The following is a 27268-nucleotide window of genomic DNA, read 5'->3' on the forward strand; positions in this document are numbered from 1 at the left end:
TTTATAATAATTATAATATTGAGGTATACAATGCAGTAATCACGGAATATGGATTATAAACTTTTCCACGAGACAGAAAGGAAAAATGAAGGAATTAGGGTAATTCCGAATGAAAGGATTATATAAAAACGCCAGGTGTACACTGAAATAACTTGTCAATTGTACGTTGTACTCTCTACGTTAACCTGCCGCAAGGCATCACGCCTCCACACTTTATTCCAGGGTTTCTTAACAAGGTGTATCCATACCGGGTATGGATATATTTTATTTTAATGTGTATGTATATATTTTATTGCGTCAATGTATACATGGATACATTTTGTAAATGAATAACTATATAACAGTATAAATGCTTTTCGTTTTCTTGAATATTCTATTCCTGGCTATTCATATCTAAAGTACGTACTAAACTGAGTTTATTGAATTATATTGTCAACAAATAGGACTTAAGAGGACTTAAGCAAAGGGTGTATGGAACCATATTGGGCAATTCATTAGGGGCCTAGAGTCATCAAAAGGTTAAGAACCTCTACTTTAACCCCTTAAAGATTTCCAATGCTTGAAATAGTTATCTGATTTTCTAAGGTCGATATTCTGGGAACTTTCACGACCTACACCTTTAGCTATCGAGCGACTGGCCTGTCTATTCTTGGCTGCCATCCACTGCGCTCAATAATGCCTGGCCGGCCTTCAGAGTGAACCCACTCGCCTTAGATCGAGTTTTAGATTGTTAATAAAGGCTGCATGGAAAGCTATTGCATTCTATTTTTTTTTTTACTTCTTTGTGAAGACCGACAGGACTTGCAGCTTCATTGTCATTGTCTGTGCCAAGCTTGAGAGGAGACTTGCTTCCTAAAAAGGGAATTATTATAAGATTTGTGTAGCTGAGGATTGGGAAGAGTATTCTACATCTTAGATAGGAACAAGAAAATCGATTAACGCTCCGATCATTCTAGGGGTTGCCGATCTCCAACAATAAAAACGGTGAAATATCCAAGTAATCCAGGATTTTCAACTAGTCAGTATTATATTATATGTTGTTTGACTGCATGCATGATGATGTATTACTCAGTGCAGATATTAACAACAAAAGAAAACTGCCATTATTCACGTCTACCATTTACTATTATAACACTTCCCAATGGTACAGAGTTAACCCATTTGACCAATCATTTATCGTTTCACGTGCCAAATATATAAGATGATACACTCTTTAGTGTCTCCATAAATGCAAAATCTTTCATTTAAGAAGATTGTTTTCCATCACACAGTAGGGCACGATAAGCATCGTCAGTCTGCTATATTGTTGCCGCATCCTCAGTCTTAAAATCTTATGCGTCAAATAACATTTATGCAATAGAGGTTATTTACGCCGACAAATCACGTAAATTATGAATTTAATCATTTTTCATTAAGGTTATTGTACTCCGACTTAAGGCGTCGCTGCTAAACTATAGCAGACTGTTCTAGGATAAATGAAATTTTTTGTAACCAAATAACTTATATTTTTGCTAGTCCTGCAAAGTTACATATGAATACACAACCAAACAATTTGCAATCTTTCAAGGAACTTATTTACATATCATTCACTTTTTTTCGTGCACAAGCATATTGAGTAACTCTGATGTAGATAATGCAACTTAATAAAGATGTGAGTATAACCCCTTCAGAAATTTCATATTCCTTTGTTTAGCCTTTTACCATTCGAGAACACACACATTTAGGCAAACTTCACCCTGGAATATCTGCTTTACGCCATATTCACAGATATTTACAGCCCTACCTGTTGCATAGACAAGCATAACAACTTTTGCTGCTCCATAAACATAGATGATTACATCCTTTGGTGCTTTGGAGACTTCGATACCGACGCCCTCTGGTTTTGCTTACACAATGATAATTATTCCTGATGCCTTCCATAGACATGATGATAATGCTTCAGCTACCCTCACGAATTATGACGGTTTACAGTTCATGCGCGTAAACAGTCAGTATTTCACATGAATGAATGGATAGCAAAACTAGTAATATAAATATAGTGATTGAGTGTCATAAGAATAATAGAGATGGGACATTTTAAAATTAATACACTTAACTATTAATAGCGTGACCGCAGTATTTGAAGGTTTCAGGAATCGATGGTGAAGACTTCAGACTTGATGGCCAAGCAAATAGTAAAATAGTTAACGAAAATATGTAGTAAACGTCTAACTAAAGACTTTGGGTAGCACGCGTACCAACTTTCAACACAGTGGTAAGAGCATGACTATACTTGTAATGATCAATCAAAGATCTAAAAGAAAATGTGATATTTTTTAATGATCAATGATCACATAGACAAAATGGATGATTTCAACTTTAAATTATGATTAGTAACACAGCGATAGAAGCTAAATTACAATGACTACACTGCCATGAAGACTGTAAACATACAATCGATCAAAGATCACCCCTCAGTGTAAAGCTAAAGGCGATCAAGACAGAATAGCAAATAAATGAGATTGACTGTTAATTACCCTTGGAAAAGTGATTCCAGACATAATAATCACTGACTTTTTTATTGTAAGCTTGAGGATTGATCAAAGGCTGACTGGTGGTCACGGTAACGAAAATATTAAGTAAAACAACTTATTTACTATTCCTTTGTTTTGCCCTTTGCAGATACACGATTTAGACATACTCCAACCTGGAATGACTGCCTTGCGCCATATTCATGAATATTTGCATCGCTAGCTGTTGCATAGACAAGGATTACAACTTTTTGCTATTACCTGAACATGGATGATTACGTCTTTTGCTGTTCCGGGAAGCTGGATGACAACACCCTGATGCCATCCATAAACATGCTGATGATACTTCTGCTACACTCACGAATTATGAGTTTGGTGTTAATGTACATTAATAGTGCTAACGTCACTTTTTCATGAAAGGTGGTAACAATACTTGTAATATAAATATAAAGGAGTGAGAGTCATAAGAATAATGCGAATAAAAAATTTCACCATTGAAACACTTCAACTATTATTGCCTTTCAAGGTTTCGGGAGTCGAAGGTGGAGAAGTCAGGCTTGATGGCCAAGTAGAAAGTAACATAGTTGACACAGGCATGATAGCAAACGCAAAACCACAGAAAGTTGGTTACACGTGTAACAATTGTCAGCACAAATAATGACAGCAGTATGACTGTGCTTGTAATACTAATCAGTGATCTACAAGAAAATATGATGTGTACAAAACTGATCAGTCATCACAGAGGCAAAAGGATGATTTTATATTAAAATCATGATTAGTGACATTTGGTAGAAGCTTGGCTGGAGACAAAGTGATTCAGTCCAGGACAGTGGCAAATGCCTGAATGCAGATTAATGTAAATCTCCCCAGTGGGCAAAAAGCCAAGAACGCAATTAAAAGAACAGAATGGCTATTGATCTCTTTTGGAAGAGTATGATTCCAGACATAACAATCATTGACTCCGTTAAGGTAAGCGTCAGTGTTAAATAAGACTGACCGGCCGTGACAATAACAAAAATGTCTTCGAAAGCATAAAAATTATAAAGAAAGTATGATCTCCATAAGTAAGCTAATCAGTGATACTTGACTAAACTGGCCTAGACATAAAACGCAACAATGACCGCACTGACAAAAGCTCTTCGCTTACAAAACTGAACCAAGACTTAAACTTAACTTCATTTAGCAAGTGTAATGTTGTTTTCCTTCCTTGACTACTTCGACAGAACGAAAACATAAAGCTTAATCACTTGATCACGAAAAAGATTTCTTGAACCCTAAGAATTGGCGTTCTTACTTCTCTTAACAGTTTCACCATTTCTTAAAAAACATTTCTTCCTTGACTGCAGTATACTGAATCTTATTTGCCCTTTTCTTACGATACTTTTCTCTTCAACGTCGTAGAGGATTTCCTAGGGCCTGAAGATCATATGAATATGGGATGAGGTCATCGGGTGACTGCCATTGATCCTGCAATAATAATAATAATAATAAATAATAATAATAATAATAATAATAATGTTTTATTAAAATTGATTGCTGCCACAGCTGCATTAATTTTATAAAGGTTCTTCTCTGTTTTTCTAATAAATGTTTTCTCATTGTTGCTTAAACTGGTGAGCAACACACCGAAGGTTGACATATCTCAATTATGTAATAGTCAAAGTCGATTGGATTTTTATTGGTAAAAAATTCCAGCGGTGGTAGTCAAATTTTCGGGTTTGTCCCGTAGAGTTTATTGCAGGTAGAATTGAAATTAAATTCTATTCCTTTCTATTCTTTTCGTGGGGCTGCGACGTTTTGTCTGAAAACTTCAGACATCCTCATAGGCGGAGGTGGGTGATGGACTGAAGTGAGAGGGTGAGTCTGTCTGCTTTTATTGTAACGGTGCAGCGGGGGCCTTCGTGCTGCTGCCTTTTCATTGGCTAGTGAATGGGGAGCTGCTTTATGATTGGCTGCCTGGCTGCGGGCTGAAGCCAGCCCGCAAGCGCATACTCAACAGGCGCACTGATCTTCTCAGCTGCATAGCATCACGTCAGGCTTCGTTTTGATTGCTCAATGGCTGCGTGACGTCACTACTAGTATTATTCATGGTATTAAAGTCATTTTCCGTGTTATTTTCCTCTTGAATTGGGGCATTTTCACGCAGCGATATGGAGAAGTTTGCAGTAACTGGTGTATTCCTTCACTTGCAGGTTGGGAGCAAAAAGGCCTCCTATGTCGTATTCATGGGGGGCTTTTGCTCCTGGATGAGTAATGCCTCCAGAAGGCGCAGACGGCGAGGATTGGGTGCTCTCCCTATTATCTTGGTGTTGCGGATAATACAGTCGCGGGAGATTGTGTCTCGGTGGGCGGTGAGGGCGTGATTCTTGATAGCCCCTTATTGGGTGTGACAGGAGATTCTCTTCGCAAGACGCATTGTAGTCATTCCAATGTACTTCCCAGGACATCCTCGTGCGGGGCTTATGTATACTACATTCGTCTGCTTGAGGGGTTATTTTTCATGGTTAGGTCTCTTGTTTTCCTGTTTTTGTAGTATATTATAAGGTCCACCATCTTGCCTTCTTCAATGGGGAGGATGTTCTCCTTGATGATCATCTTCATCGACTTCTCCTCCTCACGGTACTGAGAGTGCATGAAGGCCTTATAATATATAAACTTGATGTTCTCGCTGGGGCGGGGTCGTGGGTCTTCTTCCTCATTTGAGTACCATTTTTCGAGGGCGGTGCGCACTTCTCGGTTGATGAGCTTATTAGAATATCCATTGTTCACGAGCATCTGTGAAGCTCTATCAAGCTAGAAGTGTGTGTCCTGCCAGGCAAAACAATGGAAGAGGGCCCTTTTCACAAAAGCCCTAACGGTAGTGCTCTTAAACCTGTCAAGGCACTCGCTATCCCTGTTGAGGCACGTTAATAAATTTGTCTTTTTCGTGTAGACAGAAGTTTGGAGACCGTCTTCTATCTTCATTATAAGGACGCTGAGGAAAGGGAGCCGGTCATTGGTGCTAAACTCGACTGTAGTTTAGCACGCTGCATTGCTGGAATCGACAACGAAGGGCTTCTACCTCATCCTCGGTGTCGACTTGCAATAAAATATCATCTATGTAACAGGCGTATTTGCGGGGGTGCTGGCTCTGGGCGAAGACCCTCTCTTCTACGGCGCCCATATAGAAGTTGGCAAAGAGGCCTCCCAGAGGAGAGCCCATGGCAACACCATCTTTCTGGTGGAACCTCTGTCCTCGATGGGTGGAGAAAGGAGCCCTCTTTGTACAGATGTCCAGCAAGGTGCGCAAAGAGGTTTCTGGGATATTGAGTGGGGCTGTCAACGGGTCTTGGTAGACGATCCATGGTGATGTCAATGGTGGGGAATTTTTTACTAATAAAAATCCAACCGACTTTGACTATTACATAACTGAGATCTGTCAACCTTCGGTGCATTGCTCACCAGTTTAAGCAACAATGAGAAAACAATAATTAGAAAAATAGAGAAGAACCTTTATAAAATTACCGCAGCTTAGGCAGCAATCACTTATAATAAAATAACAATTTGTCTGAAATTGTATTTTTCCTAACTATACAAACCTGAGGTCCTTTAACAATAGGAAGGTACTTAGCGGCAGCTGAACCGGTCATAAGCTTCAAACAAGGGGGTTTGGTAGCTAACTACTTGTCCGGCAGTTGGCGGTCAGCTCGACTGAGAGGAGAGGAGTCACTTTGCTTTAGGCAGACTGGTGTTCATCCTACCTTGGATTCCCTCCCTGGTCGTAAGAGCAGAGGGAGGGATCCTAGCCTCTACCCAGCTGATCGGGGTGTGCACCGCAGGATCAGTGGTCAGACTTCTGGACCAGATTTATAAGAGGGAGGCAAGCGTACCTCTTATAAATAGCAAAAAGCAAGAACTAGTTCCTACTTCAAGAGCTGAAGTAAAGTTATGGGTTTGTCTCTTGTTGGCTTCCACTCCCCCCACCTTTGTCGGGGAGTGGTGGATAAACACTCCTATCCCTACTGAAAGGGATAGAATGGAGCTCGGTTGTGTAGCTTACCTGTTCAGCGAAGTGATGACCGCGGCCCTCTGCCCATAGGTAGAGGAAAAGAACGAAGGAGGAAGAGAAGCCAGTCACACTCTCTTTCACTCGTCCATTCATGCAGTCACACTAGGATGCGATGCTGTTCTGTCCGCTTGGTTGCTGGGTAGACTATACAACTTGTTGAGCAGCTACCACGGGTCCCAGAGAAAAAGTGTCCAAGGACCTGTGGGTGATATCCTGAAGGTAGGGTGAAGTGAAGGTGGTCTGGTTGGCCCAAACCCCTGCCTTCAGAACCTGTGCCAGGGAGAAGTTCTTGCGGAACGCAAGGGTTGAACCAATACCTCTGACTTCGTGGGCTCTCGGACGAAGGGTATGGGTGTTGTCACTGCCAGCTGTCTCGTACGCCCTCCTGATCACCTCATGCAGCCAGAAAGAAAGAGTGTTCTTGGAAACTTCTTTCTTGGTAACCCCGGTGCTAACGAAGAGGCACCAACACTCAGGCCTGAGGTGCCGAGTTTTCTTCGGATAGCGCCATAGCGCCCTCACAGGACAAAGCAGCATCTCATCCGCATCATTATCGGTGAAATCCTTCAGGGAGGGGATCATGAAGGACACAAATTGGTCGTCAGGGACCGAAGGATTCTGAGTCTTCGCTACGAAGTTTGGGACAAAATAGAGCGTCTCAGATCCCCATCCCCTGGAATGCTTGACATCGAAGGAAAGACCATGAAGTTCCCCTACTCTCTTCGCCGATGCCAGGGCCAGCAAGAAGAGGGTCTTGAGGGTCAGATCACTGTCTGACGACTCTCGGAGTGGCTCGATGGGTCTGCGAGTCAAACTCCTAAGGACGAGAGTCACATCCCACCCCAGGGACCTGAGTTCCCTGGGTGGGCAAGACCTCTCAAAGCTCTTCATTAGGAGAGAGATCTCGAAAGAAGAGGAGATGTCCACACCTCGCAGTTTAAGGACTAGGGCCAGGGCAGGGCGGCTCTGTATCCTTTAACTGCAGAGACGGAGAGGAGCTTCTCTTGGCGAAGGAAGACTAGGAAATCTGCTACCTGCTGAAGAGTGGTTTTGAGAGGAGAGAGACCCCATCCACGACACCAACCACAGAAGACGGACCACTTCCCCTGGTAGACAGCTGCAGAGGACTGTCTGAGGTATCCAGCCATCTCTGTTGCTGTGCTGCGAGAAAAGCCTCTCGCTTGCAAGAGATGGTTGATGATAGCCAGCTGTGAAGACACAGGGACTCAACAGACCAGTGGTACCGTTCTACGTGTGGTTGGCACAGGAGGTTGTGCCAGGGGGAATCTCTCTCGGCGCTTCGGCAAGCAGAGCCAGCAGGTCTGGATACCAAACAGCCTGAGGTCGTTTGGGTGCCACCAGGATCATCCGAAGGTTCGCAGTGATCAGCGCCCTGCTGATCACTTTGTGAATCAGACAGAACTGGGGAAAGGCATAGATGAAGAGGTTGTACCACGGATGTTGAAGAGCGTCCTCTGCAGCTGCCCATGGGTCCGGCAAAACCAAGTAGAAAACCTGGAGTTTTCTGTTGTGCCGGGTGGCGAACAGATCCACAACTGGACACCCCGACAGGTTGAAGAGCCTTTCTGCCATGTCTGGATGAAGGTACCATTCGGTTCCTATCACCTGATCCTGACGGCTGAGCTTGTCGGCTACCACATTCCTCTTGCCTGGAATGTAGCGGGTCGACATCTCTACTGAGTGCGCCGCGGCCCACTCATGCACCTGCAACGTCAACTGGTGCAGAGGGAGGGACACAGGCCCCTGCTTGTTGACGTACGCCACTACTGTGGTGTTGTCGCTCATCAACACCAACAAGTGTCCCACCAGACAGTCCCGGAACTCTTGGAGAGAGAGGAACGCTGCCTTGAGCTCCAGGATGTTGATGTGAAGGTGCTTGTTGCGATGGTCCCACACACCTGCAGTCAGCAACTCCTCCAGGTGTGCGCCTCATCCCTCGATCGATGCGTCCAAGAAGAGCGGCATCTCCGGGGGCGGGGGGGGGTTCCCATCGTCCAGCCACCAGGCTAGGTCCTGCCTCACCTCCTCCGTGAGGGACACGGGGAAGAAGGGAGGGTCCCTTGCCTGTGACCAACACTCCTTTAGTCTCCACTGAAGAGACCGCAGGTGAAGACGCCCGTGAGGGACTAGCTTCTCGAGAGACGACAGGTGACCGATCACGACTTGCCATTGCTGAGCTGGTTGCTCCTGTAGAGACAGGAACTGTCTTGCTGCCTCCCTGAACCTGCTGATCCGCAAATCTGCGGGGAAGACTCGCCCTGCTACCGTGTCGATCAGCATGCCCAGGTACTTCATCCTCTGCTTGGGCTCGAGATCTGACTTCTCGTAATTCACTACGATTCCCAGATCACGGCAGAATTCGAGGAGTCGATCTCTGTCCTGCAGCAACTGTGAGTGGGAGCTCGCCAGGACTAACCAATCGTCGAGATACCTCAAGAGATATATCCCTACTGAGTGGGCCCAAGCCGACACCAGCGTGAACACTCGCGTGAACACCTGTGGGGTGGTTGAGAGACCAAAACAAAGTGCCCTGAATTGGTACACCGTCCCGTCGAGGATGAAGCGGAGGTACTTCCTGGAGGATTAATGGATGGGTACCTGGAAATACGCATCCTTCAGATCCACCTAAAGCATGAAGTCGTCCTCCCTGATGGAATCAAGCACTGAATGTGCGGTTTCCATCGTGAACTGAGTCTGGCAAACGAATCGGTTCAAGGGAGAGAGATCTATCACCAGGCGCCAGCACCCCCAGGACTTCTCCACTAGGAAGAGTCAGCTGTAGAAGCCGGGCGACTGATCCTGTACAATCTCCAAAGCATGTTTGCTCAGCATGGCTTCTACTTCCTGCTGAAGAGTCACATCCTTGGTCGAGCCAGGAACGTAGGTTTGCAGATGGACCGGGTTGGAGGTGAGGGGTGGCTGAGACTCGAAGGGTAGTAAATATCCCTCCTGAAGGACGTTTACTATCCAGGTCTCCGCACCGTAGCGCTGCCATGTTGGCCAATGGCTTGCCAGGCACCCCCCCACTTCCGGCAGTAAGTGAGGGGGAATGCCGTCTCTAGCGTTTCCCTCCTCTCTTCGACTTCTTCGTCCCAGATCCTCCTCGAGAGAAGGACTGGGAGGAGGGCTGGTTGCGGTCACTCCTTACAGCAGAAGTCGAAGGCAGAGTCTTTCCTCTCGGCTTCGACGAGGCGACCGTATTGGCCGCAGAGGAAGCGCTAGCTAAGCTCTTGGGCTTAGCTGCAGTTGTCCGAGGTTGCCCAGCCATCTTCGAGACTGCCTGGTGGACAAGACGGTCACTGTTGTCAGTGCGCCGCTGTTCCACCGCAGCGTCCACCATCTCTCTGGGGAAGAGAAAGACGGAACTCCGCACTGGTCCGTTGTGAAGACCCAGAGCCGCCTCACACCCAGCCGCCCTGGTCACTCGGGTGAGAACAGTGTCTCTACGCTGGAGAACCAGGTTGGCCCACAGGTTAGCCATCTGGTGGGCCGGCCGCAGCTTTCAACACTGTGAGGGACCACAGGTCGAGCCATGAGACTGCTTGGAATGCTGCCATTGCGGTAGATTCCAAGGCAAGTGCCTCCTGCTGTGAGAACCAAAGGTTCTTTGGTTCTCGACAGGAGCTGGGGCAGAGACACCCCCGGAGTTAACCTGGCTAGCTCTGGGTTAACCTGTTTGGGCAGCAGTGGTGGAGGAAGGAGCTTGGCAGACTTGCCGGACCGAAGCGAACCCTCCTGTCCGGAGACAAGAGCGTCCACTTGGCTCAGTACGCTGTCAGCCAAAGCCAATCGCGGCAGACCCACCGTCGTCCTGGGTTCCTTCTTAGGACCCCAGAATGACTCCAAGCCCGATGTGGGCTCGGTAGATGGGAGCGGTGATCCTTCTTCGAGGTCGTTGTGCCGACGAATCAGCGCAATTACCTCCGCGAACAACCTCTGGATCTCAGGAGTGACTGCATCCTGTGGAGACGGACCATCAAGCCCGTTCAACGAGAATGCCTCCCGAGACCCTCCTCCTTCCACAGGAGGAACCACGACAGACCCCTCCTGGTCTCCTCCTGCCACTTGCACGTACGATCTGGTTGGTCCGAGGACCGTGCCAGGTTCGTAGGGCGTCGTGGCGGGATCGCGATCACTCCTGATCGCCTCGCTCTTCCCGGTGAAGCCCAAGGAAGTTGAAGGGATCGGAGAGGCAGACCTAACGCTCCCCCCGCGTCCACCAGCAGAACTGGTGTGCTGAGGGGGCTGCAGGCTGCAGGCCTGGTCGAGCGGCTCTCCCGGGGAGAGCGGCTGGACCGAGAACAGTGGTAACGGTCCCGAGCGTCAGAAGAGCTGCTGCTGGTCTCACTCTCCGCCTGGTCCCGGTAGGAGCAGCGGTCAGGGGACCTGCAGAGTCCGCTGTCGCGGTGGGAGCGAGGTGCATCACGCCGCTTGGACCAGCCGAGGCTGGTTCAGGCGACCGAGGGGACCGTTTCCTTGCCTCAGCCCGCGAGCGGTCTGGGACCGTCTTGTCAACCCTGGGTACCAGCGCGTCGCCGCGAGATCGATCGCTGGTCTGGTGAGAGTCGCCTGAGCAACCCCCGCCAGTCTTCCGCTCCGTGCCTGGATCCTGGCACCAAGTGGACTCGGTTGCCTGGGTCTTGGCTGTACAGTCACCCGCAAGTGACCGTACACTTGGTGACTCTCGCGAACGAGAGGCCGAGAAGGTACCTGGCGTCGAGGCAGAACCTCTGGCGCCAGGTGAGGTCCCCATCTTCTTCTTCCTTGTGGAAGGAGAAACGGGCCCCGTTCCCGAAGGAACAGGAGGACCAACGGAAGTCCCAACCGTCCCACCGGAGTGGGACGGACCCTTAGAAGTTTCAGTGTGAGCCTTCTTAGGGGGGGAGGAGGCAACCTTCTTCTTCTTCGGCTGTGGAGCCTTATAAGTTGAAGGGGAAGCGGCGGCAGATGACGGCGACGAAGAAGACGATGAAGACGAAGACGACACCTTACTCCTCTTCTTCTTCTTCTTCTTCGTCAGCTTCCTCAGCACCACCATCAGGTCTTCCATCCAGGACAGAGCCGGGGCAGTTGCCGAAGCAACAGGGCCCGACTGCACCTGTCCGGACGGATCTGGGGTGGGAGCAGCAACACCACGGGCAGGAACGACGGCAGCAGGAACTGGTACCAGGCCTGGAGCAGCAGCATACTCAGGAACAGGAGGCGTGGCAGGAACCGGCAGCATCCTCTGCGCAGGAGGCAGGTGTAGAGGAGAGCTCTTTGGACACCGGAAGTCCGGGGCTGTAGCAGGAGCGGCAAACCCAGGTGGCGGTGTCACAGCGGGCATCGAAACCTCCGGCAGCGGTGCCTGCACAGCGGCTGTCGGGGTCACCGTGGCTACGTGCTGAGTGTACACCAGGTGTGGCGGAGCAGCTTAGCCCGGCGTGGACACCGTCGTGGTAGTCGTGGTGGTCAGCCCGTGTGTTACCGGCATGGCCCCTCTCGCCAGGTGACTCGGCAGCCCCTGGACCGTCGGTGTCCCTTGCAGCCCCAGCAAGTACCAGGCCCGTCCGAGATCGTCCCCCGTGGCCAGCAAGTCTGAGGAAGGAAAAGTCGGGTGAGTTAGTGGGGGGGTCTCCCCTCGCCCCGGGTGGGGGGGACAGTTCCCACCCCGAGCAAACGGAGGACCCCGAGTACAACTGGATGTCAGGGTATCTCACCCCCCCACCCCTGACTGATTGAGAGAGGAGAAGGAGTGAGAAACCTCCCCCGAAAGAGAAGGAGCCATACGAGGGAGCTGAGATGGAGGGAGAAAAGAGGAAGACGTGTCCGTGACCAAGGGCGTAGCCGGAGAACCCTCCGACGACTCCTTGGCTGGCTTGCGTGGCTTCTTCCTCCCCCCATAGCGCTCCCACTGCTCCTCCGACCAAAAAATACAAGTATCACATGTCTCTGTGCGAGAGTATTCTCGCACTCTACACCGAGTCCAAAAATCATGAGGATCAACCTCTATAGATGATCGGAAGGCCCCACATTTACGGCCCTCCACACCAGGGCACAATCTGCGGCTGAGGGGGGGGCGAGGGGGTCTCTGGCTCTCGTGGTTCCATATCCACAGCAATAAAGCACTGTATGAATAAAAAAAATACACACATACTTACTTATATCCTTTGCACTAGCACACAGTAAAAGGAAAAGCAAAAAAGTCTTCATGCAGTGAAGCAAACCAAGCATACGACAGAAGCGGGCAGAGAGACGAGCAGCACGTCCATCCACTAGCGCGGCTGAAAGCAAAGTACTCCTCTCTTCGCAGCCGAGCTGACCGCCAACTGCCGGACAAGTAGTTAACTACCGAACCCCCTTGTTTGAAGCTTACGACCGGCTCAGCTGCCACTAAGTACCTTCCTATTGTTAAAGGACTGAGGGTTTGTATACGTATCGGAACCAACATGTTTAAAAGAGGGTTTATATCCAGCATAAAATAATAATAATAATAAAGATGATGATGATGAGTATCATTATCAATAGCAATATTTCTGATGATAATGACTATGATATTTTAAATAATTTACAAGAGAGTAAGAGGGACAAATTATACACTGAATTATAATTTTTATATGCGTTTATTGTGCAAATATATTAGCTATGGCATGAAACCAAATCTTGTGCAAATTACTTCTAGCATTGCACCATGGTGTCTTGTCCATTCATTCCTGTTCACATTAAGGCAAGTGGGTCTAACCCAATTTGAGCAGTAATATTTCATGATTTCATCCATTCCTCTTTTTTTTTTAAATTATCCACTTGCCATTAGGCCTCACTTCTGTCATTTTTCTGTTCAACTCGTTCAATATATATATATATATATATATATATATATATATACTATATTATATATATAAATATATATATCTATATATATATATATATATATATATATATATTTATATATATATATATATATATATATATATTATATATATATATATATGTATATATATATATATATATATATATATATTTTTTTATGAGAAAGAATTCGATCATGAATAACAGAAGAGTAACAGGATATTTGCCTCTTACTTTGAATAATTTCAATAGGACTTCAATTTGGGGGAATTCCTTACTTATCAAATACCATATTATGATTATTATTTCCCCTGTGATACCATTTTAGCTTTGGCGCGTTTATAGATGTATCCCTGAAATTGAATTTTAACTTCAAAATACAGGTTCATTTAGGTTTGGAACCATGTGAAATAGCCGTTAGATGTACGATATCAAGAACGTGCTGAAGTGCAGGCTATAATATAGGAACTTTGTTACTTGTTAGTAAGATCAGACTCCAAAACCTCCCTTTAAGTTGAGGTGCTACTGTTTAATAACTTCCATTTGCGCAACATTCTATGCATCCTGCATTAGCACAAGGAGAAAATACTTCAGTTTAATTTCTCAGGGCACTGTCAATTTAACTCTCCATCTACTTACCTCATCAGGTCGCGTGGATAAGATGTTCGTGCGCAATTTAATAAGTAGAATTACAACGTCCGCAGCTACAAAGCAGGCCAAAAGCACGGCAGTTACGTACAGGTACATGAAGCTAGTTTCCTCTTCCTTGATGGAATAGTTCTGAAAGAGGATGAGGCTAATGACATTTGAGGTTTATGAAGGAGACATTAGATGCGAGATGGCTAGATGGGACTAAATCTAACGTTCAATTTGAAATTTACCGGATAAAAATTCTAAGGTGTGTTTTGGGACGTTGAGGAGAAAATCTAGATTTCTGGTATGCAATGAAAGCCTTTGGGATACGAATTGAGATTCTAGGAGTACAGAAGAAATCCAGTAAGATTTGAGATGTAGTATTGCATATATCATTATCATTAAAAGTTAAAAACATATTGTAATGAAAGATTTATAGTGAAAGTGTCGCATTTTTATTGATAATTCTTGCATTGCAAATCGAGATACTTAAGACCTGTTCTTATAAAAGTAAAACCCTTATTTTTCTCATTTTGATTGTTGTTCCTTCATGTTTAGAAAAAACCATGACATACTGCCGGTAATGGATAACGAATTTCGTTTACAGTGTCTCAACTAATTCATAATCAGTAATAGCAAAAATGACAAGTAGAAAAAGAACCCTTTCAAGCTATTTCATCTTCATGAAGGTGGCAAGATGGGAGTCTGGTTCCTGAAATTTGTGCTAACGTAACAGTAGTCAGTTTTCATATATCTTTGATATCTCTCTCTTACTTGAAAGTGTCATAGGTAACCTGAGGTTTATGGTACATTATAAAATAATGAATTACAAGTTGACAAATGGATCAATTTCCCATGATATTTTACATAGTGTACAGAATAACCGCTGAATAAATGACGAAATGTAGAAAATAGATTGAGATATTTGTAACTGACATCTACAAATAGATAGATGAGCAGGGTAAATTATCATGTCATTTGACCGTAAAAAGTACTCACGTAGAACATTAAATCCTTACCTTTCCGGCCGAGGACTCTTGTGAGTGGATTGCGATGTCACCAGCTTTTTGCGAAGCTCGTAAGACGACCGCACCTGAAGTGATCACCCCGAACAGATCCACGAGAATCATCAGTGTAAAAACCACCACACACGACTTGAATATCCTTCGTTTACGAAGGTACCCGAGCGGTCTCTCCTGGGATAAATGTACAGGTAACAAAGGTTAGTTCAGTACATTTAAAGTAATGTAATAAATCTTGAATAGTCTTCGTTTACGAGGTACTACCTGAGCGGTCTAGCTAGTGATAGATAAATATACTACAGGTAACAAAGGTTAGTTCAGTACATTCAAATTAACTTCATAAGTTTCTTTCGGAATACCTTTTTTTTTCCGCGGACGACCGAAAAAAACTCTTTTAAAAAGACATAAGTATATGGACACGCACCAGGTACTGCAATCATTGCCTATGGGACTAACCCTGGACACACCTCCCTGTTAAGAGCATTTTATAACAAGAAGGAAAGGCTGCCGGTAAATCTCCGCCCTACTTGATCTATAGAAAGGACAACTGCAGCACACTTGACAACGTTCTCGTCACTGCCTATACTTTCATTTCTAATATCTGGCTTCTGGCTCAATTTGGTTCTCAACATTTAATTTTGATGTATCGCACTCCTTTCTCCTTTTCCCATAGCGACCTTGCTGTTATATTACTGCCATTATAAATGCATAGTTATTCAGTCTAATGTGTTGCCACGATTCAATCTCTTTTTCATAATTAGGACTGTTCAGCCTTCGGCAGTTTATCACATGAACAGTGTTTCTATTTGATTATACCGAGAGTCTTGCCAATATCATAAAGAATTCTGTTATAATAATTCAACTTCTGCATAGTGTAAAATTTTACAGGTTTCCCATAATTAATTCATTAAAGGGTGCAACATTGTACTTCACTGGCGGATCCATGTAGACCCACACTAAATCTAACCTGACTGGATAATGTCTTAGTAATGAAAAGATCAATAATGGCAGTATATATAACTAAAGACCACACATAAATATTAAGTACATAGCCAATATGTCAACGCACATTAACAATAAAGGTTACAATTTCTGTATTATACAATATCTCAGTAACTATACGTTTGTGAGGTTGATGGAAGTGATGTAGAAGAAAAGTGGCTACATATGATGAGTTGTCATGAGGATCAGTAGCTGAAGCTTTAAACTGCTCTAATCCCTGTGAGGTGGAATACTGTCATTGAAGTTAAATACAAAGCTTTGATAATGTATAGAAGGAAATTTGGCAAGAGATATCCACAGATTTCCTGCTCAAAACTGAAGGAGAGTAGGAGAAATAGGTGGGAGAGGGATTCATCTCTTGAGACTGAAGAAGCTGTAGGTTACAGAGAGGAAATTAAATTTAAGTCTTGATCAGATGAAGAGGGGTGGGGAGGGACAAGGGGAGTGGGGGGGGGAACAAGGGGAGTTGAGGGGGGATTGTAAAATACCTTGGTTGGGAGTTAGTGAGGAGGAAGGAATAGCAATAACGGAAGGTAGTAGCATTAGTAGTAAGATGGTGAACGCGTACAGATTTAATCTCTCCGGTGACAGTGAAATGAATTCTTGATGTTCAAGGATTTACGGATTCAGAGAGTCCAAATCTCATAGCAGTTCAAGGCTACTGCTACCACATAATACTCTCCCTCAAACTCAAATTTCCATATACAATCATTCAGCTGTCTAAGGCAGATATTCTGTTATTGGATAAATCAGAGTTACATCAGGTATGATGGGCCGGAAGGTTTATTTAGGAACTGCAATCATTTCCGTTATGAAAAATCAATGATAATGGAATTTGCAATACAACATTATAATTCCACTTAATACTAGATTATTGGATTACTGGGATACGGAATTAGCTTTCTTCCCTACCAAGCCTGAGTAATCAGTGGAACGAAGCGCAAGGAAGATCTGCTTCAGTAGCTAAATGAAAAACACTCTTTGAATTAATAAGTATAGAATTTAGGCCAAAGGCCAGACGCTCGCTGGGTCCTATGAAGTCATTCAGCGTTGTAAATAATGTTGAAACAATTGTTAGGAGACGTTGGAAAGTAGGAAGGAAAAAAGGGAATATGAACAGAGATATAGTGAAAGGAATGAAATGGGTTGCTGGAAGAAGCCTAATGGACGCTGCAAAGAGCCGTAAGTAATACCAGCAACGCACCAGGTGAGGAGCATTGCCAACACTACCCATGTAAGGGGTATTTGCGACTAAATTATTTTCCCCTTTACTTAGTCATGTAGTTCTTTATATGTTTAATGCTCGACATGTATGTTCTTTATATATATTATGTAATCAACTAAGTCCTTTGGCTTTTGGTATATTCAATTAGCTGCTTGTGGAAAAAATAAAAAATGTCAAACCCATGCACACCGTTTAAGCAGGAGAGCTCACAGAAAAGTATTTAGACACATAGCAAAAGGTTCACTTGTAACATTTTGTATGCATAGTAACTAGTTACACATTCCAGGTCATTAGGAAACAGTGCTCTATTAGAGTGATGCCCATGCTTAGCTACGACTTTTCCCTTTTGTGGAATCTCTGTACAGAAAAGAAGACACACTCTGCACTCTCGACCAAGCGGTAGCAAAGCATGAAGCAAAACAGTTTCAACGCTGGAAGAAAATAGGTAACAGTGAAACCTAGTTTTGCTCTTGACCATCATTAGTAGAGGCTTCGTGATAGCCTGTGCCTGATCATAAGCATATTATTAGAAAGGCGGAAGCCGAAACGTGATTATGCCATATATGAAATGTAGGAGAATGGTGGTAGCTTTACGAGTTTGTCTTCCAAATACATATAAAACTTGCTTCACTCTACTACCTTTGTGGCTTTACACCAAGGCAGATTTTAAGTGGATTGGTCTGACACAGGCAGCTACCTCAGCTCCAGAATTAAGCATCCTGACTGAGCAACAACAAATCGACCCTAATTTAAATGTAAAAGACGAATAGTATTTTATTCTCGCCTCTAAACAATAAAATCCTCCCAGTTTTATTGTCTGAAGAGTTCAGGAAAAGGCATCACCAATGGGGTATTTATGAGGAGAAACCTAGATTAAGATGCCTCCTACATACAGAAGTGTTAGACAAGATTTAGACTGGAATAACCACTTCATACAGTGCTTGATGTTAATTTTAATTCAAAGATTTTAGGCTATACAAAAGTTATGTATATGATTTATATATATAGTATATATATATATATATATATATGTATACATGTAAATATACATGTATGTATGTACAGACATACATACTAATGTATGTATACATGTATGTATGTACAGACATACATACTAACGTAAGTCCTGAAGTTACCATATGCATCACTCAAAAGAGCACTGTTTCCCATTGAACTGGGATACGTAACTAGTTACTATACATAAACAATGTTAAAAGTGAACTTTTTACTGTCTCAATACTATTTTTTTAGGGGCTCTTCAGCTTAAATGGCATATGTATGTGTGTATGTATGTATGTAGTATGTATGTATGGTTGTATGTATGTAATGTATTTATGTGCATATATATATATATATATATATATATATATATATATAATATAGTATATATATATATATTATATATAGTATATGTATACATACATGTGTGATATACATATGCATATATATATATATAAATATTATATTATATATATTATTGTATATATTACATACATGTGTATATACATATGCATATATATATCTATATATATATATATATATATATATATATATATATATATAGAGATATATATAATATATATATAATATGTATTATACTTACATGTGTAGTATATACATATGCATATCTAAATATATATATATATATATATATATTGTATTATATACATACATGTGGTATAATACATATGCATATATATCATTATATAATATACTAGCTTTCAATATATATATATATATATATATATATATATATATAGTATATATATATCTGCGCGTCGTCGACATCTATCTTTTAAAATAAAAATTCATATCTCCTCATGTCATGCCACAGCCGTACACATTCTTATGTTTCCTCTAGGCATACAATTGGCCTTCACAGAAAGAGAGAGTAGAAGACAAAACCTCTTAGGTATATCATACCGAGTGTAGTGAAATCCTGCCCTTGACGTGGATCCAGAAGAGCAGACAAATATAGTTCGTTCCAATAAAAATGGAGATGACTGCCATGGCGATGATGTTGTTCAAGGAGGTGGTCACTCCTTCCGTCGCTCCCGAGCCGCCCAAGACTTCCAGCATCTGAAAGTATGTCGATTATAACCAGCAGTATCTGAAAATATGTCGATTATAACTAGCAACATATAAACCTATGTCGAGTATAACCAGCAACTTCTGGCAATATGTTGAATGTTACCAGCAGCATCAGAAAATATGTCGAATATATCCGGCAGTATCTGAAAATAAGTCGAATGCAACCAGCAGCATCTGAAAATATGTCGAATATAACTAGTAGCGTTTGAAAATATGTCGAGTATAACCAGCAGCGTCTGAAAAATGTTGAATATAACCATCAGCATATGAAAATATGTCGAATATAACCAGCAGCACGAGGAAAATATGCCGAATATAGCCAGTATCATCTGTACATTTCGAATGCAACCCACAGCATCTGAAAATATGTTGAATATAACCAACAGCATCTGAAATTATGTCGAAAATGAGCAGCAGCATCTGGAAATATGATGAATATAAGCAGCAGCATCAGGAAAATATGTCGAATGTAACCTGCAGCATCTGCAAATATGTCGAATACAACCATTAGCATCTGAAAATATATTGAATATAACCAGCATCATCAGAAATTATTTCGAATATAATCAACAGCATCTGGAAATATATTGAATATAACGAGCAGCCTATGAAAACATGTCGAATATAACCAAGAGAAGATGAAAAAATGCACGTTATATTTTATTAGTAATAAATTTTCCTTACTGTTTAATATGCACATCATTTACCTTTTACATTTTCATTCTAATAAATAAATCATAAATATCCTTTCCTAAAATTCCTGTACCTTTTACTCAATGCGAAACACCCTTCTCAGATTTTCAGACCTTTTTAGCCTTTCCTGTCCCCCTAACAAGAACAGCAACAGCATCAACAACAACAAAGTAGTTTGTAAGCTTACTCCCCTAGTCAGCGAAAATAGTGGAAAATAGGCAGGTGAAAATGTATGTAATTCAGAAGTGGCAGGAGAAAGTATAAAAGGAAAGCCTTGGTGGGTGAATAGATCAGTAGAGGTATTGGTAATGAGTGTGTGCGCGCAAGATACAGATGCATATTCATATATACTCGTGTATATATATATATATATATATATATATATATCTATATATATATATATATATATATATAGATAGATAGATAGATAGATAGATAGATAGATAGATAGATAGATAGATAGATAGATAGATAGATAGATAGATAGATAGATAGATGAATAAGTAAATATATAAATAATTACATAAACAAAAACACCTACCAAACGACAGATTTCGTCAGCTGGTTCCACCAATGTTTGATTATTCGCGTTTTCCAGAGAGTCCTCATAGGTAAGCATACCAGCGCATAGTAGAATAATCCAGCAGTTCAGAACGATGGGTAAAAACACGAGTAACACAGACCCACAAAGCCAAAACAAGCATTTGTCTTGGGTTTCCATATCTGCAAAGAAAGAAGAGAATATGTTGAAGCTGCTAAAACATGGCATTCCTGATGACATTGAGTTGCTTGATACTAGAGAAAGTTAAGTAAATGAATCATAGTCTCCTACCTAATTCTTCTGCATTGGAAGACCATTCATGTTTCATGAAAGGTTTGTTTGCATCCATTAGTAATTACTGATAATTTTGTTCAGATCCCAGACATATCAACCTTTATTAGATTATTAAACGCTGTCGACATTTCAGTAAAACATTCTAGAGGGATCAGTAATGTGTAGCAAAATTATTTGGTTTAGTATGATTCAAAAGAACGTTCTCGTATGTAACAAAGTCACAACATAAAACTTATTGAGCATATCATGGCACTATTCCATTACAAAATTGAACACTTGTACTGTTTGAAGGTTTAAAATATCCATTGATTGTGGACCGTAAAGTGCAATCCTGGTACTATGCGAGGGGAATTTCATGAGCCAGCACTTGAGTATTTTAGCCTCACAACCTTGCAGGTAAAAATCAGACCCAACGCATAACATAATGCATAGTATATTTAGCATTTCCATTACGTACATTTGGCAATTCAGACTGAGAGAAGTATTGATATATTTATCGGCTTCGTGCTCAAAATATTGAGATGACTATAAAGTTTATATTCGCAGATAATGTAAAGGTAAATGACACATGAACGCCAAATTAGATCATATATATATATATATATAATATATATATATATATAATATATATATTATATATAATATAATTACATATATATGAGAGAGACGAGAGAGAGAGAGAAGAGAGAGGGATGAGAGAGAGGATAGAGAGAGAGAGAGAGAGAGAGAGAGAGAGAGAGAGAGAGAGAGAGAGAGAGAGAGAGAGAGAGAATTCTTTGTCCCTATGGTGTTATGACAACAAGTGTTGTACATAAAAGCTCGTCCCCAGTACTCGCTAGTTTCTGCTATTCCATCAATAGGTGCATAGATCTGAGTTTACCGTAGTAAATATAACTTAACTGATATATATCTTAAACCCTGTCTACTTTAAACGTTCATGCATATTAGCAAAGTATAATTATAAAATCAACATAGGCCTAATGCTCTTTTTCAGTGCGGTAACTTATCCCGTTAAGTAACTTCCAAATCTTATTTCAGACAATTTGATATCAGCTGGCTGCCAAATTCACAAGACATTTTTTCCCAATGTAATTTCTTACTCGTAATGTGTACACAACACTAGTACCAGGACGTTACTGTGCTTTTTATGGCGGTTTTATTGCCTAATAGAAATTCAGTGAATATGGAAACTGTTTAGACCCATATATATTGAGTCCCCAAGCCATATCAGACAACTGTATTATACATGGTAAGAATTTAAATCTCCAAAAAGACGAGATGAAATGGATTAGCCGAACAGACTTTACATTTGTCAACGAGGAAGATGAAAGTAAAGAAAGATCACTTGTTGAATTTTGTGACAAGAATTACTCCACTGTGGAAGAAAGAATGTTGTGATCAGTTTTATTCCAGTGGCCAGTACTGGTTGTTTTCTAAAGCTCATGATGTGACTCATTGTTTTACTCATGATGTGACTTATTGTTTTACATCATATTCATCTTGGTAGAAGTTACGAAAATAATAAGAAAGCAGTTGCAGAATCAGCTAGAATGAATATTCAGTGAAAAATAAAATGAGCCTATAGCATCGCGGTAATTTGTTTTAGTTCTCTAGGCCTAATAGTGATACTATGCCAATACATTTATATAAACTCTTCTAAATTCGCGATGAGCTAAATTCTCCCAGAACAGTTCATTAATATCACTGATTGCTTATTAATGATATCAGGCATAAGAAAAGCTCAACCTTGTGTTTTTTTGTGGATAAGGCCAAGACGATAGCAAGTGGTGCAATTTTATCTCAACCAATGCATGAGAAGATTTGTTTCAGGAAACAACTAACAAGCCAGCTGAGGAATAATAAGATGAAAGTTGCACAGAGTACGAAGGGGAATGGTTTGGAATCTTGGGATTCTTTTAAGTGGTGTACTCAAGTTGAAGAACTCTTCACAGACGTACCTTAGAGCTAGGCATAACTGAACGTTAAGCATAGCTTATCGTTTGCTAGGTTAAAAATCCACGTTAATATTAAAATGCTTAAAACCACATTAATAAAAAAAAAAAACTTTGGTCTCATTGCTTACAATAAATGAAAACTAAGAAATTTTGCGTCGACGAAAAGTATCCTCAGTTGCAGTGTTAGTGATGAGCGAAAGGCAGAAATCGAGTAGGGCTACGGCGCGTACCCTTTTTATACTCTAGTACATATACAAAAGGGAGACAGATTATTGATTGCATTGCTAGTTCAGCTAAAGTACTCTTACATGTAAGTAAATGTGTGCCAAAATATACAATACTGATAAACCAAATAAGGGTGATACGAAAATACATCACACAGTAAGCCTAGGGTAAAAGAAAAAAAAAAGGTGACACTTGATTTTAGAAAGCGGAGATTGGTGTCAAGAACGCGATATTTCAAATTAGCAGTATTCGTGTTTAGCTTTTGAGCGCTACATTAAACAAAAACATCTCTGTTGCATGAAACTTTTCTAGTGGTTACATTACCTAAGGATAATTGCCCAGTCAAGAAAGGTGTGACAAAGGCAGCAAAGGAGAGCAGACCGTCTTCTCTATTGGACTTCTAGTGTGTGACTGAGTCACCGAGTTACCGATCATGCCGAAGCCGAACAACTTATGCCATCTTTAAAGTAGAGTAAAATATTTTTTTCTAAATAAACGATAGGTCATTTATATATCTTGTATACGACAAATACCTAAAAACGAACTCTTGAAACACATATGGCATAAAACAACGGCCATCTCTTCCACAATTCTCAGCGCTACATAGACTCAAAATTTTGCTCTCAAGAACTTAAGTGGACACACATGAGGAGTCTACTTTCCCCCCTATCCGTTGGAGTGTTTCTGCTTTTTACTTTTCATTTCTTCTTACGTCTCTTTTCATTACCCATCCAGTTTTTCTTGACTTGAGGTTGCTTCCATTTCAACCAGTCATTCGAGTGGAAAGGTTATTTTGTTTATTGCAGGTATATATATGAAACGGTCTGGAAGGTGCAATAGTTTATAGCTTCCTTCAGTTTGTGTTAAAATATAATTGGTACTGACGCCGTGTAAACTTACCGAGTCTCACTAGAATAACATAATTAAAACTTTACTTAGGTTTCAAGGTAGGTAGATATTATATGTAATAATGAATTACAGACATACAGACCTGCCCCGGTCATGATTATTTTCTTTAAAAGAGAAAAAACAAACTTGTAAGTAGACATACCGGCTCATGAGCACGTTGTGCAGCAAATTAACGCTTTCAAACCATTTCATAGACCTATACACCATACGTGATCCTCTTGAACAGCGCGTGTCTTTCCATTTATCTAAAGCATCGTTCACCTACTACCAGTAGTAGACTACAGTTATTAATTCTCCCCCCCCACCCCCACCCTCCCCTCCCTCCCTGGCCCCCCCCCCACCCTCTCTCTCTCTCTCTCTCTCTCTCTCTTCTCTCTCTCTCTCTCTCTCTCTCTCTCTCTCTCTCTGAGACTGAAATTGAAATGTTAAGGGTTACCTTTCACGTATAAAATATGTCTGCATTTCCCAGCTGTGAAAGATGTACATTTAGATACAGGTCTGCGTTAGTGTGAGGCGTGACAAATTGTCAGCTGAACCCTTAATCCGTTAATCTCTGACAAAAAAAAAAAGTTATTTTAAACATCTATGAATAAAATTTTATGTTAACCTAACGGGTCGTTCCGGTTTATTTTGCAAACAGCTTGTTTTATAAGAATTAGGCATATTTCAATCAAAATGTATTAATTAGTACGGTTTAAATGCATATTGCAAGCACAACATTAAAATAGTTAATACTGTTTTAAAAAAGTGGTGGCTGTCTAAACAAATAAATTTTTTTCCCACAGTGGTCCTGACAAGATTACCTCTAAAATCAGTGAGGCAAAAGAAAGAATCATGGTAATTATTTTGCTAGGAATATAAAACTGTAAAATCACCATCAGTACTAAAGGCTAGACCTAACACATGGGGGTCATCAAAGGCTTTTATAAAAATAAAATTTTCCGTTGTATAGCCAAGATGGTGAATATTATTATTATTATTATTATTATTATTATTATTATTATTATTATTATTATCTTATTATTATTATTAATATTATTATTATTATTATTATTATTATTATTATTATTTATTATTATTATTATTATTATTATTATTATTATATTATTATTAATTTTTTTTTTTTTTCGTGACTGTCTTGTGCTCACCCTGTACGGGATGGCAGCATTTGTTTCAATCTCATGTTTATGGGTTTTATAAAATGAAATCAACTTTTCCGTTGTAAAGACGGTATTAAAAAAAAAAACTTGAGAATTTTGTCGTGACTGTCTAGTGCTCTCGCTATACGGTATGGCAGCATGAACTGTTCAATAGCAAGGAAGCAAATGAAAATGCAAAAAACATGGCTCTGCAGGGAGCGTTCTCCCAACACCCGGCCAAATAGCCAGGGGAAAATGAAGAAATGAGCACCCCGCCGAACAGACAAAGAAGAGCCAGAGAAGTTTGGTGTGTGCGCGCCCGTGTGAGGAAGTCTGTGACAGAGGAAGAAGGGAAGTTGGTGTAAGGGAATGGGAAAATAGGAATTGGAGAGAAAGGGAATAAGGGAAAGGAATAAAGCCTTAGGGGACGAGTTATCAACACCGGTACGCGTCTTAGCAAATTCCTTCCATCTCATTACTTGCTCGATTTATTGGTGTTTTTAGTACTCTTAAATTGTTTTCCTCTATCTGTTTAGATTGAGTGTGTGTGTGTGTGTGTGTGTGTGCGTTTTCACTATTAGGTGCATTGCTTTCTCTGGTAACCTAGAGGTTTTTTGAGCTCTGGGTTAGTACGATGATTTCAGCGAGTAGGTTCAGGGCTTGCTCGTACGTAGGGGCAAGGGGCGACAGTTGCCCCCACCACCCCCACCCCCACACTTGAAATCCTTCAAAAAAGTGTATATATATATATACGTATATATGAGTACATTTATTATATTTAACTACGTCACTTTGTTTTCCTGTCATTCTACATTATATTCTTTCAATTTAGTAAATTAAAGGTATTCTTATTATAATATGGTATAATATTTGAATGTAGTACACAACAGCGTTATTCTTTCAAGAAATGTTTGATTTCAGTTGAACAGTAAATGGAAATATTAAAAAAAAGTCAATATAACTTTCTGTGTTTTCTTACTCTATTACATTTTTCTTCACTTGAATTATTGGCACTGCAATCTCACTGCACACACACACACACACACACACACACACACACACACACACACACACACACACACAAATATATATATATATATATATATATATATATATATATATATATATATATATATATATATATATATATAGAGTACTGGTAATGTCCTTAGGCACGAAGATATAGTAATTCAGTTGTATTCCACATAGGAAAATAAAAAAGGTATGTCTCAGAAAATGCCCAACAGTTTCGTCCTCCAATGGGCCTCTTCTTGGAGCTTTAATTAAGGAAAAAGCGCATTTTCTGAGACATACATTTTTTTCTTTCCTATTTGTGGGTTTATATATATATATAATATATATATATATATCTTATATATATATATAGTATATATACATATATATAGTAAACCACACACACACGATATATATATATATAAGTATATATATATATATATATATTTATAAAATATATATATATATATATATATAGTATATATATATTATATATATCATATATATATAGTATAAATATTATATAATAATTATTATATATAATATATAATATATATATAAAACAGACACACACACATATTGTTAATATATATATTATCAAATATATATTATATATATATAAAATATCCTAATACTATATATATATATATATATATTATATTATATATATATATATATATATATATATTATATATATATATATATATATATATATATACATGGTATTGCCAAACGCAATATTGAAAATAATCACTTAGGGTAAATATTGAAAGCAGCTTGCAATGAACATAAGTTAAGTATATCTTAGTTTAACCAGACCACTGAGCTGATTAACAGCTCTGCTAGAGCTGGCCCGAAGGATTAGATATTTTTACGTGGCTAGGAACCAATTGATTACCTAGGAACGGGACTTACAGCTTAATGTGGGATCCGAACCACGTTATATCGAGAAATTAATTTCTAATCGCCAGAAATATATTCCTCTGATTCTACGTTGGCAGAGCAGGGAATCGAACTCGCGACTTCTGAATCGGTAGGCGAGCACCTAACTTTAGCTGATACGCTTAGAATTCAGTTATTCAGAGGTTCTGACACCTTTACAGGCTACTAAATTAAAC

The 27268-nt window shown here is 40.8% G+C and overlaps 1 protein-coding gene across 1 annotated transcript; it reads right to left on the reverse strand.

The window, feature by feature from the left end:
* Window positions 1-1499: 1499 nt before the first annotated feature.
* Window positions 1500-23520, reverse strand: LOC135196286 (uncharacterized). The gene is made up of 6 exons (XM_064222990.1): window positions 23413-23520; window positions 20615-20796; window positions 19213-19368; window positions 15060-15236; window positions 14047-14187; window positions 1500-3977 (listed from the first exon to the last, which is right to left on the reverse strand). The coding sequence occupies exons 2-6, from the start codon at window positions 20792-20794 to the stop codon at window positions 3900-3902; spliced, it is 732 nt and encodes a 243-aa protein (XP_064079060.1). The 5' UTR covers window positions 20795-20796; window positions 23413-23520; the 3' UTR covers window positions 1500-3899.
* Window positions 23521-27268: the final 3748 nt, after the last annotated feature.

Source organism: Macrobrachium nipponense, chromosome 17 (genome assembly GCF_015104395.2).
Source record: "Macrobrachium nipponense isolate FS-2020 chromosome 17, ASM1510439v2, whole genome shotgun sequence".
NCBI classification, from domain to species: Eukaryota; Metazoa; Arthropoda; class Malacostraca; order Decapoda; family Palaemonidae; genus Macrobrachium; species Macrobrachium nipponense.

Bases quoted from the DNA above. Each gene is read 5' to 3' on its own strand.
- LOC135196286 (XM_064222990.1), bottom strand. From the start codon at position 20,794: ATGGAAACCCAAGACAAATGCTTGTTTTGGCTTTGTGGGTCTGTGTTA. The intron at 19,369-20,614 runs GTAGGTGTTTTT...ACATACTTTCAG, and splicing joins CTGACGAAATCTGTCGTTTG to ATGCTGGAAGTCTTGGGCGG. The intron at 14,188-15,059 runs GTAAGGATTTAA...ATCCTCTTTCAG, and splicing joins AAGAGTCCTCGGCCGGAAAG to AACTATTCCATCAAGGAAGA.